Source organism: Muntiacus reevesi, chromosome 2 (assembly GCF_963930625.1).
Source record: "Muntiacus reevesi chromosome 2, mMunRee1.1, whole genome shotgun sequence".
In the NCBI taxonomy this organism is placed as follows: Eukaryota; Metazoa; Chordata; class Mammalia; order Artiodactyla; family Cervidae; genus Muntiacus; species Muntiacus reevesi.
In genome coordinates, this window is record NC_089250.1 from 262429484 (window position 1) to 262444207 (window position 14724).

Genomic DNA, 14724 nt, shown 5'->3' on the forward strand with positions numbered 1-14724 from the left:
AGTCATTCTACTTCTCTAAGCTTCTCTTCAGAGAGGAAGAATCCTGCTCTTATACCTCAAGGGACTTTCAGTGACATTCGTCAGAGAGCAAATTGGAAAACCCTGAACACCCTGTAAAGTTGTCCTCTAATCAAGAAAGGAACCTGAGTGCTGCTGGAGAAACTTAACTCTTTGACAGCCATTTCCCCAGTTTCCATCAACTGCTCACGTTCCTGGTGAAACCAATGCTGCCTCGTCTCCTCTGACGTTAACCTGGCCTGCCCTGCTCTCTCTGTCCCCCAGTTCAGTTTTGTTTTCTCTAGATAAGTGACTTCCCCCTTGACTGTGCATCTAAATACTTAGGGGAACAAATGTACCTGTCCCTCCTCAGGTAAACTCTTTTAAGTGGTAGAGCCTGTGAATCTGAATTTCTGAACACACCCAGAAGCCCAGTCAGGTCTGAGGACTGCACTTTTCAACTGAGCAGAAAGTTAACAACTGTTCATTCGTGTACTTATTTACATAGCTCACGTTGATAAACCAATGGCTACATGCTTAAGAGGTAAAGACATCTCGTATACAGTCCCTTTTACCACAGGATTCTAAGGATTCAGAGTAAAAGTGAGCATTAAAATTTTAAGTATTGGGTGGCAGTGGTTCATGAAACAGCATCTGATTAAATGCCAAATATACAGACCATGGTACTCAGCCTTTAGAGAAAGGAGAGAGCCTACTGGATGAGACAGACAGGAAAGACTTTCCCGGAGACATAAGTGGCTCCTGGAAGAGTGGGGAGAGTCTGAGCCACAGAATCCTAGGCCCGAGTGAGGAGCTGGGAGCCTGTGGTGCTGCTGACAGTGGTCCTGGGTGGTGGGTGTGGATCAGGGTCAGCTGTTTGTGCAGCTCCTGGCAGCAGGAGTCCCACTGATAATCTCACACTGATAGAGTTAGCATGGGAGATGGTTGATGTTTATGGTGTTGGGAGTTAATCTTTGCTAAATTCTAAAATCACTTGAGCGTAACCTTAAATTCTAGAATTACTTGAAAGGATACTGACCCTCTCCCTAGCAAGTGTGCATGCTAAGTCACTTCAGTTGTGTCCGACTCTTCATGACCCTATGGACTGTAGGCTCCTCTGTCCATGGATTCTCCAAACTGAAATACTGGAGTGGATTGCCATGCCCTCCTCCAGGGGATCTTCCAGACCCAAAGATTGAACCCACCTCTCTTATGTCTCCTGCACTGGCACGCGGGTTCTTTACTACTGGCCCAATTAGAGGCATGTGTGTATTATTTGCTGGATCCCCCTTGGCAGCCATCCTTGGACCCCAGCCAGGTGAAGAACCCTAGTTCCTATGTGGAGTGGCAACTTTCATCCTGTGCAGTCCAGTTTGCAGTATTGCAGGGCGTTTGTCCTAAAAGAGATAATGGCTAGGTGGTGTGGCTGGTTTCTCGGGAACGTGTCCCCACAGCATGTCAGCTTGTGTACTTTTCGTTAACACTCTTTGGAAACTTACCTCTGCCTGTCCCTCTGGGGACCATTAAAACATCAGCCAACTACAGGCTTTTTCCTCCACAGATAACTGCGACCTCCATTTCAAGGTGGCCCGAGACCGGAGTAGTGGCTACCCACTCACGATTGAAGGTTTTGCATACCTGTGGTCAGGAGCCCGTGCCAGCTATGGGGTCAGAAGGGGCCGTGTGTGCTTTGAGATGAAGGTGAGTGGGAACAATAGAGGGATGGGGACAGAAAGCAGGTCCATCCCTGGTCAGAGCCATGATTGCAAAAGAGACGTGATTAAACATGAATTTTATGTTCAGGCCAAAGAAAAAGTAAGATGAACTCGGGAGAACTGTGTCATTGCTAAATATTACGTGGGGAAAGCAAGGCGTACGTTGCTTCATTAAGTGGATTTTTTTCCTTGATGGGGTTTGACCTAGGTGCTGTATAACCAGCCATTTGAGGGTGACATGTTTGTAGAGCTGGGGAAAGGAGTTGTTTGGAAAAATGGTGAGCTGGAAAGAATTGGCCCTGGCCAGTTAAAGGGAGGCCAGGCGAGAGTGGGGCAAAGAAAGGTTCTGCTATCCGGATGCCCTCTACCATTCTCTCTCCACAGATCCACGTCAAAGTGTATTTATGAAAATAATACCTGATCATGTTCAGTAAAAGGTCAGATAGCACAGAAGAGTAAAAACCTTCTTCACATCCTCCTAGCCCCTATCCTACCCTCTAGAGATACCTTATGTGTTAGCAGTTTCTTGTGTATCCTTTGTATATCCAAACGTATTTATGATAGCTAATAGCTATAGAATACTTTGCATGTGCTAGGTACAGTGTGAAGTTCTTTCCATGGATATCTCCATTAATCCTCACAGTCTTATCACAAAATATGTACTCTTGTCCCCCCTTTTCAAGAGGTGGAAACTAAGACCAAAGGTTTTCGTTTTTGACTGACTAAGACACTTGATTCTAAGTTGCACATTGTTTTGTGTGCATAGAGAAACTGCCAGTTATACTAACATAGTACTTTTAGACATCAGTTGTAAGATACATACTGACTCAAGATGTTAAAATGTGAAAAACGTGTGTCCAAAAGTCAGTTATTAGAGTAACTTTCCAAAAGTCTCAAATTAACAAGATAAGTATTGGTTATTAGATAATCTAACTGCTAATTAAAAGTTAAGTCAGAAGGTGCCTTTTATTTTTTCTGCTCCTTTTACTTAATATTGTATCTTGAATGTTTTTTCATACCAGTGTATTAGCCCTGCTTCATTCTTTTTAACTGCTGCATCATTCTGTGGCATGGATGTGCCTTCATGTGACTGGTACTTTACAGATGGTTTTTTTCTTTCTTCCTATTCCCCTCTCTTCCTTCCTTCCTTTTCAACATAAAGACCACCACACTGCATATTTTTGTGTGTATGTATCTCTAGGATAGCCTGGAAGTTGAATTGCTTGGTTTAGAGCTTGTGCATTTGCTGTTAATAATAAGACTGCTAAGTTGCCCCCCAAAGACATTACACCAATTTATGTTTCCACACCAAATATTCTGAGTCCTTGTTTGCCTTGTAGCCAGTATTAAAGCTAAAAAATAACTAGTTTTAGAATTCCCATCTCTGTGGCCCTGAACTCTCCTGAGCCCTCTGGAGGCCCTGGTTTCAATATAGCTGGCCCTTCACACAGCTCAGATACATTTCCCCAGCCACAGAAGCCATTCCTGTTTTTTTAGCATCTGTGCACTTCTCACCTGTTTTGCCTCCTAAACTGTCAGCCTCCAGAGAATCAATTCTGAGCCTTCTTTTTCTCTGTCCCCAGATCAACGAAGAAATCTCTGTGAAGCACCTTCCATCTACAGAGCCCGACCCACACGTGGTCCGCATCGGTTGGTCCCTGGACTCCTGCAGCACTCAGCTAGGTGAGGGAGGCCAGCCAAGCAGTCCAGAGTAGAGCAGGTGCCTTGATCGCTGGATTCTCAAGCTTCCTCAGCTTCGTCTCCTGCACTGGACCCAGAACAGAACTACCCTGGGGTGGAATAGACAACAGGGATTAGGTTTGTGGTGCTGCCTAGCTTCAGACTTACAGGGTTCAACTGGAAGGACCACAGTTATACAACAATTTTTCTACCAAAAATGTGTATCCTTCATCTTTTTTTTTTTTTTTTCCCAGCAAAAGTAGTATTTATTGATTTTTATATTTTATTTATTTTTTTTTAAATATTATTTTATTAGTTGGAGGCCAATCACTTCACAACATTTCAGTGGATTTTGTCATACATTGACATGAATCAGCCATATAGTTACACGTATTCCCCATCCCGATCCCCCCTCCCACCTCCCTCTATCCTTCATCTTTAAAAACAGGGTCCAAAGTTCTCTTCAGAAAACTGTTCCCTTTAAAAAAAAAAGAGAGAGACCAGTTGTCTCCTGTTCTCAAACCATTGTGAAAGCAATAAGGTCCTCAGCTTTCATTGAGTTCTGTCTGGAATCTTCTGTCCAGAGCCTAACCCAGAGTAAAAGAGAAAGCAAAGACCAGTGGGGCCAGGGCTGGCTGGCGGAGAGGGGCAGGGAGGGGCTGTCTTGAGAGGTTTTGAATTTTCAGATTCCCCAGGTCCTAATGACTTTCTGGCCCCAGGTGACTGATTTCAGTGACCCATGGTGAGACCTTCTTGATCATATAAAGATTCTGATTGAAAATAACGTCTGCTCCTTGTGAAAATTCAGGCCACTACAGAGATGGGGAAATGAAAATTCCTCTAAACCTGTGAGATAATGACCAGTGTTAACATTTTCATCTGCATTCTTCCAGGCAGTTCTTTTGTCCTTTGTGTATCTCAAATGGGATATGTTATAGAACTTTTTTGTAGCCTGACTGCTTTTTCCCACTTAATATTGATGGTTATATTTTTGTAAATAAGTATAGGTTTTTTTGACCACTGCATAACTTTTCATTTTATAATTGTATTACCTATTTATAAATGTTTTCTAGGTCATTTATGTTGATTACAAATTTTTATAGTAAAACACTTGAGCTCTCCTTGTATGTAATTAGTCTGAGCCGTAAAAGTAGAAATGGTAGGTTAAAAGCAGTGTACAGTTTTCATTTTAATATGTATTAGTAGTTTTATTTAAGATTCATGTCATCTCCTTTTATCTTTGTTTCAGTTTTGAGAGGTAAATGGAGAATAGTTGATACAGATAAACATGTAAAGCCCAGAACAATCAAGCAGATGTCCAGGCTACACAGCTGATTCAGGCTAGAGCTGGGCCTGGAATTCATGCTTGTTGGCGCCTGCTTTACTGGCAGAACTTAGGTTTCTGGCCTGATATCTCTGTAACTCAGATGCCAGCCAGGGCCCTTGGGGTCTCAGTCATCTTGCTTCAGAACCCAGTTGTGTAGCCTGAGGCAATCAGTACCTTCCTTACAGGTTAGACCTCGTGATCTGCAGAAGCAAAACCCCTTTACCGATTTCTGACCAAAACTCACTGACACCAAAAACAGAGACTGTTAGGAGACTTAACTGAATGTTGAATGTCACAGGGAAGAAATGTGCCTTAGTGTATAGCCTTCCTCCATCCTGGCTTCTCTTCCCTCCTCCCTTTTTTCCCCAGTTCTCCCTTTCTGTTCAAGGCAGTTTAGGTCAGCTCAAACTCTCAGACTTAACACCTAAAGCCATCAAACCCTCAGAAACTCTACATGGTGAAGGGCTTCCTTTCAATGGAAACTTTGTTACCTCCTCCCCCAAAAGCACCTGATTAGTAAAACTGGCAAAGAAAATGTTTCTTTTATTTGTTTAATTTAAAACTATGTAACAGCCATAAAGGCCATTGTGACCATCACAGGTTTAACTGGACTTGGCCTGTTTCTTCCCTCAGGTGAAGAGCCTTTCTCCTATGGCTACGGAGGCACTGGGAAGAAGTCCACCAATAGCCGCTTTGAAAACTATGGAGACAAGTTTGCAGAGAATGATGTAATTGGCTGCTTTGCGGTGAGTGCTGGCAGCCCGTGGGAGTTGACAGAACCAAATGTTGGTCCTGTGAGTTCAGCCTGCAGCGTTTTTTTCAGAATACCTCTGTTTGTTGTCTGCGCTTTGTCCTGCCACTCTCACCGTACCTCTGTTTCCCTTTGACACACTGAAATGTTTGTGGTCATTTTGTGCAAAATTCTGCCATTCTTCCCCCTCTGGCCTTTTGTGCAAAGTCCTCAGGTGGCATCCTGAAGATGTTTGGGGGTGTCAGACGTGTACAACTCCTAGATACCAGAGTGACATTTCCTAAGCAAACTAAGGAATTACTTCCCTTTGCTATGGAATAGTCTGCATGCATAGGTGCTCAATTGTGTCCGAATCTTTTCAAGCCCATGGACTGTAGCCTGCCAGGCTCCTCTATTCATGGAATTTTCTCCAAGAATACTGGAGCGGGTTGCCATTTCCTTCTCCAGGGGATCTTCCTGATCCAGGGATCAAACCCTTGTCTCATGTCTCCTGTGTTGACAGTCAAATTCTTCAGCATCAGTACCACCTGGGAAGCCCATGGAATAGCCAATCTGTTCTCAAGGGCAGTGGTGTTGGCTCTTGCCCCCACTTTAGCATCATCTCATTCCAAATCTTCTCCCTTCCTTCACCTCATTGGTTTAGCCAGGCTTCCAATAGTGCATTGCCTTTTAGGAGGATGGGATGGATGCAAAAAACAGAACAAGATAGAAGAGACCTGACCTGCTGCTGAGCTTCAGTCTCCAAGAGCAGTGACCAGCACTCACAGAGGTGTAGAGTGTGACTGATGGTTCTGGGGTCGGAATCCCTAGGCCCAGACCCAGTCCCTGCTTTTCAGCTCACAGCCCTGGACAGCCTGCCCTCCCTATGTGTTTCAGTTTCCTCTCAGTGAGAATTCTCACACCTACCTCAGAATTTCATGTAGTGTCATTAAGGTAAACCGTTAGAAGCACTTAAAACAGTGTCTGGCAGAGAATGAATGCTCAGGAAATACTCTTTAACACTGTGACCGTTGGGAGTTAAATGTCTTCAGGATATGCGATGCAGCCCCAGGAGAGTGGTTGGCCAGGCGGGTGCTTCCTCTTGGCCCCGTTCCCTCTCCCTTCTCCCTCTCTCCCTCATAGTTATGTACACGGTACTGTTTTTCTTTCTGTCTTTTTTCCTCCCCTCTTTGAAAGAATTTCCATAGAACCTTGTCCAAATTCTAATGTTTGCTTTACCATTTTTCACAAATACATGTATGTGTATGTATATGATTTTTATCTGACCTGTTTGAGAGTAAGATGCCTACTTTCTGTCTTTATTCCTTAATATTTAGCATGCATTTCTTAATAATAAAGCTATTCTCTTAACCACAGTAATCAAATTTAATGTTGATTTAATGCTATTATCTACTCCACGGTCCACGGTTAAATTTTGTCAGCTGTCCCAGCAGTATCCTTTAGCACAATTTGGTTTGTAGTTCAGGATCCAGTCCAGGATCACTGATTGCATTTTCTTGTCATGTCTTTTTAGTCTAAAACAATTTCTCAGTCTTCCTTTGTCAGTCATGACCTCATTATCTTTTTAATAAAAAGCATGTTTTCTTGAATAAAAATTAACCATGTTTATATTCTGCACACTGTTCCAAACCTTGCATTTTTTTTTTTTGATTTAACAGTAAATCTCAGCTATCTTTCCCCTGTCTACACAGAAAGTATAAATCTAGCTCAATTTAAAACACTGTTGGATAGTTAATAAATTCTTATGGTTTTCAAAAATATTCAGAAATACAGAAAGGTATACAGTATAAAGTCTTCTTCAGACCCTTCTCCTCCACCTGTGGTTCACATATGCCCTCCCCTACACATGAACCCACTGGTACTCAGCATTTCTTTATCAAAGGTGGTGGTTGTTTTTCTTCTACACAAAAGGTAGCATATTACACATGTTATTCTGTATCTGTCTTTGTTTAACTATATATCTTAGAGGGTTTTTTTTAATATCATTACCTAGAGGACTTCTTTGTTCTTTTATATAGTCTGTAGTTATTGTGTTGATCTACCATATTTATATAATCAGTCCTCTCTTAATAGATTTTTGGTTAATTTCTCATCGTTTTACTTAGTGGCTTCCTAGTATTCTGATGTACGTGTCAGTTTCCCCTGGTGGACCTGAAAGTTATTTCTTGGAACAGTTGATGCTGCAGTGATAATTTATCATTTCCCACTTACCAGAGTATCTTGGAGAGCTTTTCATGTTCCCATTCTTGGATGTCCTGTGTGATTTAGTCTCCCACTTCCCCATTGGAGCACATTTAGCGGTGCTGGAGTGAACAGTTTGCACATTCTTGTATTTTTATGGGCATACAGTTGTAGGATATATGCTACTGAAAGCATAAATTCTGAGTCAGAGGTATAGTTTTAATTTTTGATAGCTACTGTGAAGACTGTACTCCCAACTCCAGAGAGGTTATAGCAGTTTAATGTGTCATCAGCACGTGACTTGTGTTCCCCAAGCTTTCTCAGTTGGGCGTGACATTCTGAGTGTGTGGCAGTTGGGAACTTTGCGCCTTGAGTCTTACTTCAACCAGTTCATCTTTACTTCTGTTTTTTAAGACTCTGTGTTCAGTTTCCTATGTTTAAAGGATCAGTTCAGTTCAGTTGCTCATTCATGTCTGACTCTTTGCAACCCCGTGGATTGCAGCATGCCAGGCCTCCCTGTCCATCACCAACTCCCAGAGTTTACTCAAACTCATGTCCATTGAATCGGTGATGCCATCCAACTATCTCATCCTCTTTTGTCCCCTTCTTCTCCCACCTTCAATCTTTCCCAGCATCAGGGTCTTTTCAAATGAGTCAGTTCTTCACATCAGGTGGCCAAAGTATTGGAGTTTCAGCTTCAGCATCAGTGCTTCGAATGAGTATTCAGGACTGATTTCCTTTAGGATGGACTGGTTGGATCTCTTTGCAGTCCAAGGGACTCTCAAGAATCTTTTCCAACACCACAGTTCAAAAGCATCCGTTCTTCAGCCCTTAGCTTTCTTTATAGTCCAACTCTCACATCTATACATGACTACTGGAAAAACCATAGCCTTGACTCGACGGACCTTTGCTGGCCAAGTAATGTCTCTGCTTTTTAATATGCTCTCTAGGTTGATCATAACTTTGCTTCCAAGGAGCAAGTGTCTTCTAATTTCATGGCTGCAATCACCATCTGCAGTGATTTTGAAGCCCAAAAAAATAAAGTCTGTCACTGTTTCCACTGTTTACCCATCTGTTTGCCATGAAGTAATGGCATCACTTTAAAAGATTCAGAGCGAAGAGTTAAGAAAGGGTGTGAAAAATCAGTGACCTGAAGGGGAACTAGTAGGGAGGACATTTGTGTCAGAACTTGAGTTCTCAGCATTCACAAAACAGGACCAAATGACCTTCCAGGTGGAGAGAACAGTATAACTCACTTCGACAAATCATAAGGAATAAAATATTTGGAGCCTCGGGAACAGCACAAAGAGGTGTGAGAGGTGAGGCTGTGAAAACACACACTTTGAACAGTGCCAGGCTTAAGGACTTTGGGTCCTTAGGCCTAGAGTGGCATCCACAAACATTTTAGCAGAAGTGACACAATTAGACTTGCGTCCTTGACTGTTGGCCCTGTTGTGCTGGGTTTGTCAGTTGAGGGTGCTGGTTTCCATAGAATGAGGTAAGTTCCTATAGTGAAGCTGGTGGACATAAAAAAGGTTAACCCCTGTCATGTTCATTTCCATAACAGAGCAAAAGTGACCTGGGCCATTCTTGCTCAGGTGAGAAGACACGGGAGGGACCATACTGCAGGGATTGAGGCAGGATTTAGTCCAGCAGATGTTTGTGTGTCTGCCCTGCGTGATCTCTACCTGTATGGGTGCTTACAGACACAAAGGACCATGTAGAACTATGCTACTGAGGAAGGTGGTGAGGAGTCTCCTTGGGGGAAGGGGGCTTTCACAGTTGCTCAAAGGCAAGTCCCAAGATGGTCTCTGCATGCAGGAGGGAAAGGAATACAACTCAGCCTATGTTCCTGTCTGCTGTATGACCCCAAATTTTGAGTCTTCGTTAATTATTAACCTTTGCCCTCCAGCTGAAGTGATCTTTGTGAAACACAATTTTGACCAGGCAATTCTGCTGTTAGGAACAAGTCAGGGGCTCTGCTCTGCTGCCATTAGCAGAAATCCAAACTCCTTCCCCACCCCCACGCTTCAGTCCAGAGCAGTGTCTGGCATCTGGGAGTGAGACCCCCCAACTCGTGCTCTCATTCTGTAGGAAATACATTAACCTGTTTAGTCCTTAGCACAACTCTGCTATATTGTGGAATCTTTTTTGATAAGGAAACTGAAGATGTAGTAAATGGTAGAACTAAAGCCATCTACCTTCCTAAACAGGATCTTGACACTAAACCTCAGCTGATCAGTAAGGACTCAATGAATTGTTGAATTAATGAATATGGTCCCTTCCAGCTGTCCAGCTGTACCTGAAATTACCACCTCCCAGTTCTTTATGCTTCAGCCAGTCTGACCCTGTGTCCTCTCACTGCCAGATTTGTACATAATCACTTCTTCTTTAGGACTGTCTTCTCTCACCCCAAACTTGGCTCGTTCCCATTTATTGTTCAGGACTTGGCTTACAGGTTCCTCCTCAGAGAATCTTGATCATGCGTGTGTGTTCTCACTGATTTAGGATAATGTCCTTGTTTGGTTCCCCACTAGGCTCTGAGCTCTTGTCAGGCTCAGATGACTAGAATATGCATCAAGAAGAGCAAGAACTCAGGGAGCATGTGTTGAACATTTAAATGGATGCACTTGTGGAGCCAGGCTTGGCTTAACAGGCCCTGCTGTAAATTTCTTTCCATCCATTATCTTGTGCGAGTTGAGAATGGACAGGACAGCTTCCTCTCCATCTCAGGCTAGGCACAAGACTCAAATACTTGGAACTTCCTAAAATTACACACTTCACATCCACTTCTGGGTTATGGCCAAAGAGGGCCTTGGGCTGTATATGGTCTGAGCCATTCCTTGGGGCTGGCGGATGCATCTATATGTTGAGGAGGGCTGCACTTGAATTTGGGGCGAAGTTGTTTTCCACCCCCTACATCTGCTCCCTGACTCATGGTTCCTGGTACCTTACGCAGAGCATTGGAACTTACCTTTCTTTGGATTTTTTTCCCTAGGACTTTGAATGTGGAAATGATGTGGAACTTTCCTTCACCAAAAATGGGAAGTGGATGGGCATTGCCTTCCGAATCCAGAAGGAAGCCTTAGGGGGTCAGGCGCTCTACCCTCATGTCCTGGTGAAGAACTGTGCGGTGGAGTTCAATTTCGGGCAGCGGGCAGAGCCCTACTGTTCGGTCCTCCCAGGCTTCACCTTCATCCAGCACCTTCCCCTGAGTGAGCGCATCCGGGGCACCGTCGGACCAAAGAGCAAGGCAGAGTGTGAGGTGAGGGGCCTGGAAGCCTGCCTGGGTGGCCACCTCTGCAGAGCCATGCTGCCGCCTAGACAGGAGACCTGCCCGCAGCTGAGTGTGGCGGAGCTGCCTAGTTTCGGGGAGAGTGAGGGGGTGTGGGCGTGGCTTAGGCCAAAGAGGGCAGGGCTATCGTAACTAAATACCAGAAAGATCCCAGAAGTTGCCACAGTGCTCCTCATGTGAGGTCAGAATCTTGAGAAAGGAGGCCGTCCAGCAGAAAAAGGATGCGAAGGCACTTTCTGGTGAGCAGGTTCTTGGAGGAGGTTGTGTGGCTCCACACTCCTGCCCAAGCCTGTCTGAGAACCAAAATGGCACCTGGGCTTGGAGCTGATTCGGCTGCAGAAGCTGTACTCGTGGTCTTGGTTCTCAAATAATTTTTTTTGTTTTTTTCTGGTGTATAAGTGATTTTGCGTTTATTCTAGAAAATTAATATAAATATAAAGGAAATATAAAGGAGAGTTTCCCGTAATTCCACCATCTACAAATGTTTCCTTTTAAGTGTTTTGAAGTTTATCCTATGCTTTTTTCTGTATTAGGTACTGGTTTTACACACATTTTATTATTGAGATCTTACAGTATAAGTAAGCATTTTGATACCCTGCCCTTTCACTTTACATTTTTTGGTGTGCTTTTATCTTAACTACGTGAACACCTCTTTGAAATTTGTTGTTAGTAACCTCACAAACTATTTTCCTCTTGGACATTTCACTTGCATCCAGTGTTTGCCAAATTTTAAACGTACTAATTAGAAATGGCACTTGTCCTTGCACATACATTTGTTGCCATCTGAGACTCCAGGAATGTTGTACCACTCCTTGTGCCTATTCTGTGGGCCTTTCCCTGTCAGACACCCCTGAATGCTGCCTAAACAGAAATGTTAATATTCATGGTAACAGCAGGCCCTCTGCTGAAAGTCTCACAACCCTCATCCTGTTTCACTCCCAACAGCAATACTGTGAGGTAGACACTGTTAACTGCTTCCATTTCCCAGAGATGGCTGTGAGGTTTAGAGTCACCCTCACGGTCCCCAGCGAGTGGTGATGCCAGGCTGCCGTGGTACACACTGTTCACCGCGCCCCTCTTGGTCCTGTTCTCGTAGATTCTAATGATGGTGGGCCTGCCCGCTGCTGGGAAAACCACATGGGCCATCAAACATGCAGCCTCCAATCCCTCCAAGAAGTACAACATCCTGGGTACCAATGCCATCATGGATAAGATGCGGGTAAGCACAGCCCCTCTCTCTCTTTACCCGCCCCCCCTGCTCCCTGCCTGCTGCCTAGCAAACAGGACCCCCACTCACCCCTCACCACTCCCTGCCCACAGGTAATGGGCCTACGCCGTCAGCGAAACTACGCCGGCCGCTGGGATGTCCTGATCCAGCAGGCCACTCAGTGCCTCAACCGTCTCATCCAGATTGCTGCCCGCAAGAAGCGCAACTATATCCTAGACCAGGTACTAACTGGTGACCATCGTCCCCCAGGAGAGGGAAGGGGCCTTTTGGGTACCTGGGAAGTCCTCTTTCCTCCTTTTTTTTCCCCGTAATGCTCTTGGACTACAGTATTGGTCAGAGGTCAGCTATACCTGGTGGCAAAGTCCCAGAGTCTTGACACAGCTTTCTGAGTCCAGTCTGCCGGGGGTCAGGGGGCAGCGATCTAGACCTGGCTCAAGCCCCCAGCAGCCCAAAAGAATATCGTCAGGTGAGAGCAATTGTGTGAGATGGAAAAGCTTATATTTCTGAGCCAAGCAGACCTGGGCTTGAATCCCAGCTCTGCCACTTGCTAGCTGCATGCCTTTGGGCAGCAGACTTTATCCTTTGACTGTTAAGTCTCCTGATCTGGAAAACAGAGCTCAGAATGGTGCTCACACACCTAACATGGAGACTGGCATGTAGTAACTGGAGATTGTTGTTAATCTATAGAATGGGTCTGTCCCAGCCTCTCTCGGCATGTTCTTATGACTATCAGGTACATGTATATGTCATGTATTTTCTACGTGCCTTTCAATGAAGAGCAGGGTTCTTCACATTAAAAGTATGAGCGATCCAAACAGTTAAAGTTCCTCGTTAGTACCACGTGTGAGACATCATCCTTGGTATTTGTCCTGAAGTCTTTCTCAAGTAGCAGGTTTTGTCTAAGTGTGCAAATATATAAACTAAGTAGCACTGCTGACCTGGCAGCCTTAACTGGAGTGCCTTCTATGAGTGTGGCCCTGGGTACTTGGTTACCATGAGTTTAAAGGGCTCCTGGTGAGGTTAGAGCTGACTTTAGTGATTGACTGATCAGAAAGGTGGTTGAAAAGAATTCCTGGTGGTCCAATGATTAGGACTCTGCACTCCACTGCAGGAGGCCCCTGTTTTCAATTCCTGGTGGAGGAACTAAGATCCCACAAGCCATGTGGAATAGCGATAGATAGATAGATCCATTATTCATCCAACTAACTTACAACCTTTTAGAAAGAAAAGAAAGGTGATTGGAAACTCCCAAGAGATGAAGGTGCTTTTGTATAGGAGAGAACATCTTACAGAAAACAAGCCAGAGCTTCTGGGTTGGAGAATAGTGGAGATTTGGGGAGGGTGGCACATTCCACATAGCTTGCCCTTTGCGTCTGTTCCATCAGGTTGTTCCTGCATTATATGCTTTTATAATACACTGGTAATCTAGTGTTCAGAGTTGATAAATTGATTCCTTAATATCCAACCTTTGAAAAGAACACACAGAACTTAAGACCAAAAAAAGACTACTAGTTGGTGATGGTTCTCCATGACAGGTAAATTACACAGTCTCGCCAGTTAGATACTGAGAGTGGAAATCTAGTTTGCTGATGAAACAATCATACTAGAAAACTGAAAGTTGGCCAAGACTGCAATACTGTTGATACTCTTCTGTCATGGTGGAGATACAAGATTTACACTGGGTTCTGCTTTTCTGGAAGGTGAACATGAAAAAGGTGCACTTTTAAATTATTTTATAAGTGTTTTTTTTTTCTTTGGCCGCACTGTGCAGCATGGGGGGGGTCTTAGTTCCCCAAGGATCAAACACGCTCTCTCCCCACCCCCGCACACACAGTGGAAATGGAAATGTGGAGTCTTATCCACTGGATCACCAAGGAGTTCCCTGGAAAGGTATACTTTTACCTCGTGACCAATGCTGCAACCCTGGGATTAAGCCCTAAAGACTCACATTTGTGAAGACAGACACGATCCCATAATACTAAATGTTGATAAAACAACTAATTGGGCCGATGTTTAGACTGCAGTTCTGGGGGAGGGGCACAGGGTAGTCCAGGAGCCACTCAGGGCCGCCCCAGCCCGGCCCCGTCGGTAATGGGCACAGCCAGCCTTCTTCCCCTTTGAAGACTTTGTTTGTTTAAATTAACCCTGGCATCACCTTGCCCCATTGCTTGTCAGGGCATTTTGGAATTGTAGTCCATACCTTGAGAATGATTTTTTTGGATACCACAAGTATTCTCTGCCTCCCTTTTTCTCAGTTTGCTAGTTAAATCAGCTGTGAAACCCATTTCACATATAGAGGAAAGAATGTGGTCTAAAATGTTTATAATCCTAGGGGTAAACTGTCCTAACATCTCCGTCCAACATTGCAAAATGTGCTTTCTCTGAAGGTCAGGCCCCCAATCCCTCAGCCAGGCATAGAACTGCGGGGCACTGGAAAGACTCACTGTTGGCCCTTTCGGCTTGAGCTGCCGGCTCACTCAGGACAGGGTCCAGGGCTTCTCCAGGTGCCCCTGTGGTCTCCAGGGCTGCTGGCCTCCTGGTGAAGGAACA

At 44.5% G+C, this 14724-nt stretch overlaps 1 protein-coding gene across 3 annotated transcripts in view; it reads left to right on the forward strand.

Annotated features, from left to right (window-relative positions):
• HNRNPUL1 (heterogeneous nuclear ribonucleoprotein U like 1) overlaps window positions 1–14724 on the forward strand; it is a 32787-nt gene that overhangs the window by 7544 nt on the left and 10519 nt on the right. For all 3 annotated transcript variants that reach the window (XM_065926165.1, XM_065926166.1, XM_065926167.1), the window contains exons 5-10: window positions 1559–1698; window positions 3296–3395; window positions 5353–5465; window positions 10650–10916; window positions 12043–12165; window positions 12267–12395. In XM_065926165.1, coding sequence (XP_065782237.1) covers window positions 1559–1698; window positions 3296–3395; window positions 5353–5465; window positions 10650–10916; window positions 12043–12165; window positions 12267–12395 — 872 coding nt within the window. The remainder of the gene's footprint in view (window positions 1–1558; window positions 1699–3295; window positions 3396–5352; window positions 5466–10649; window positions 10917–12042; window positions 12166–12266; window positions 12396–14724) is intronic.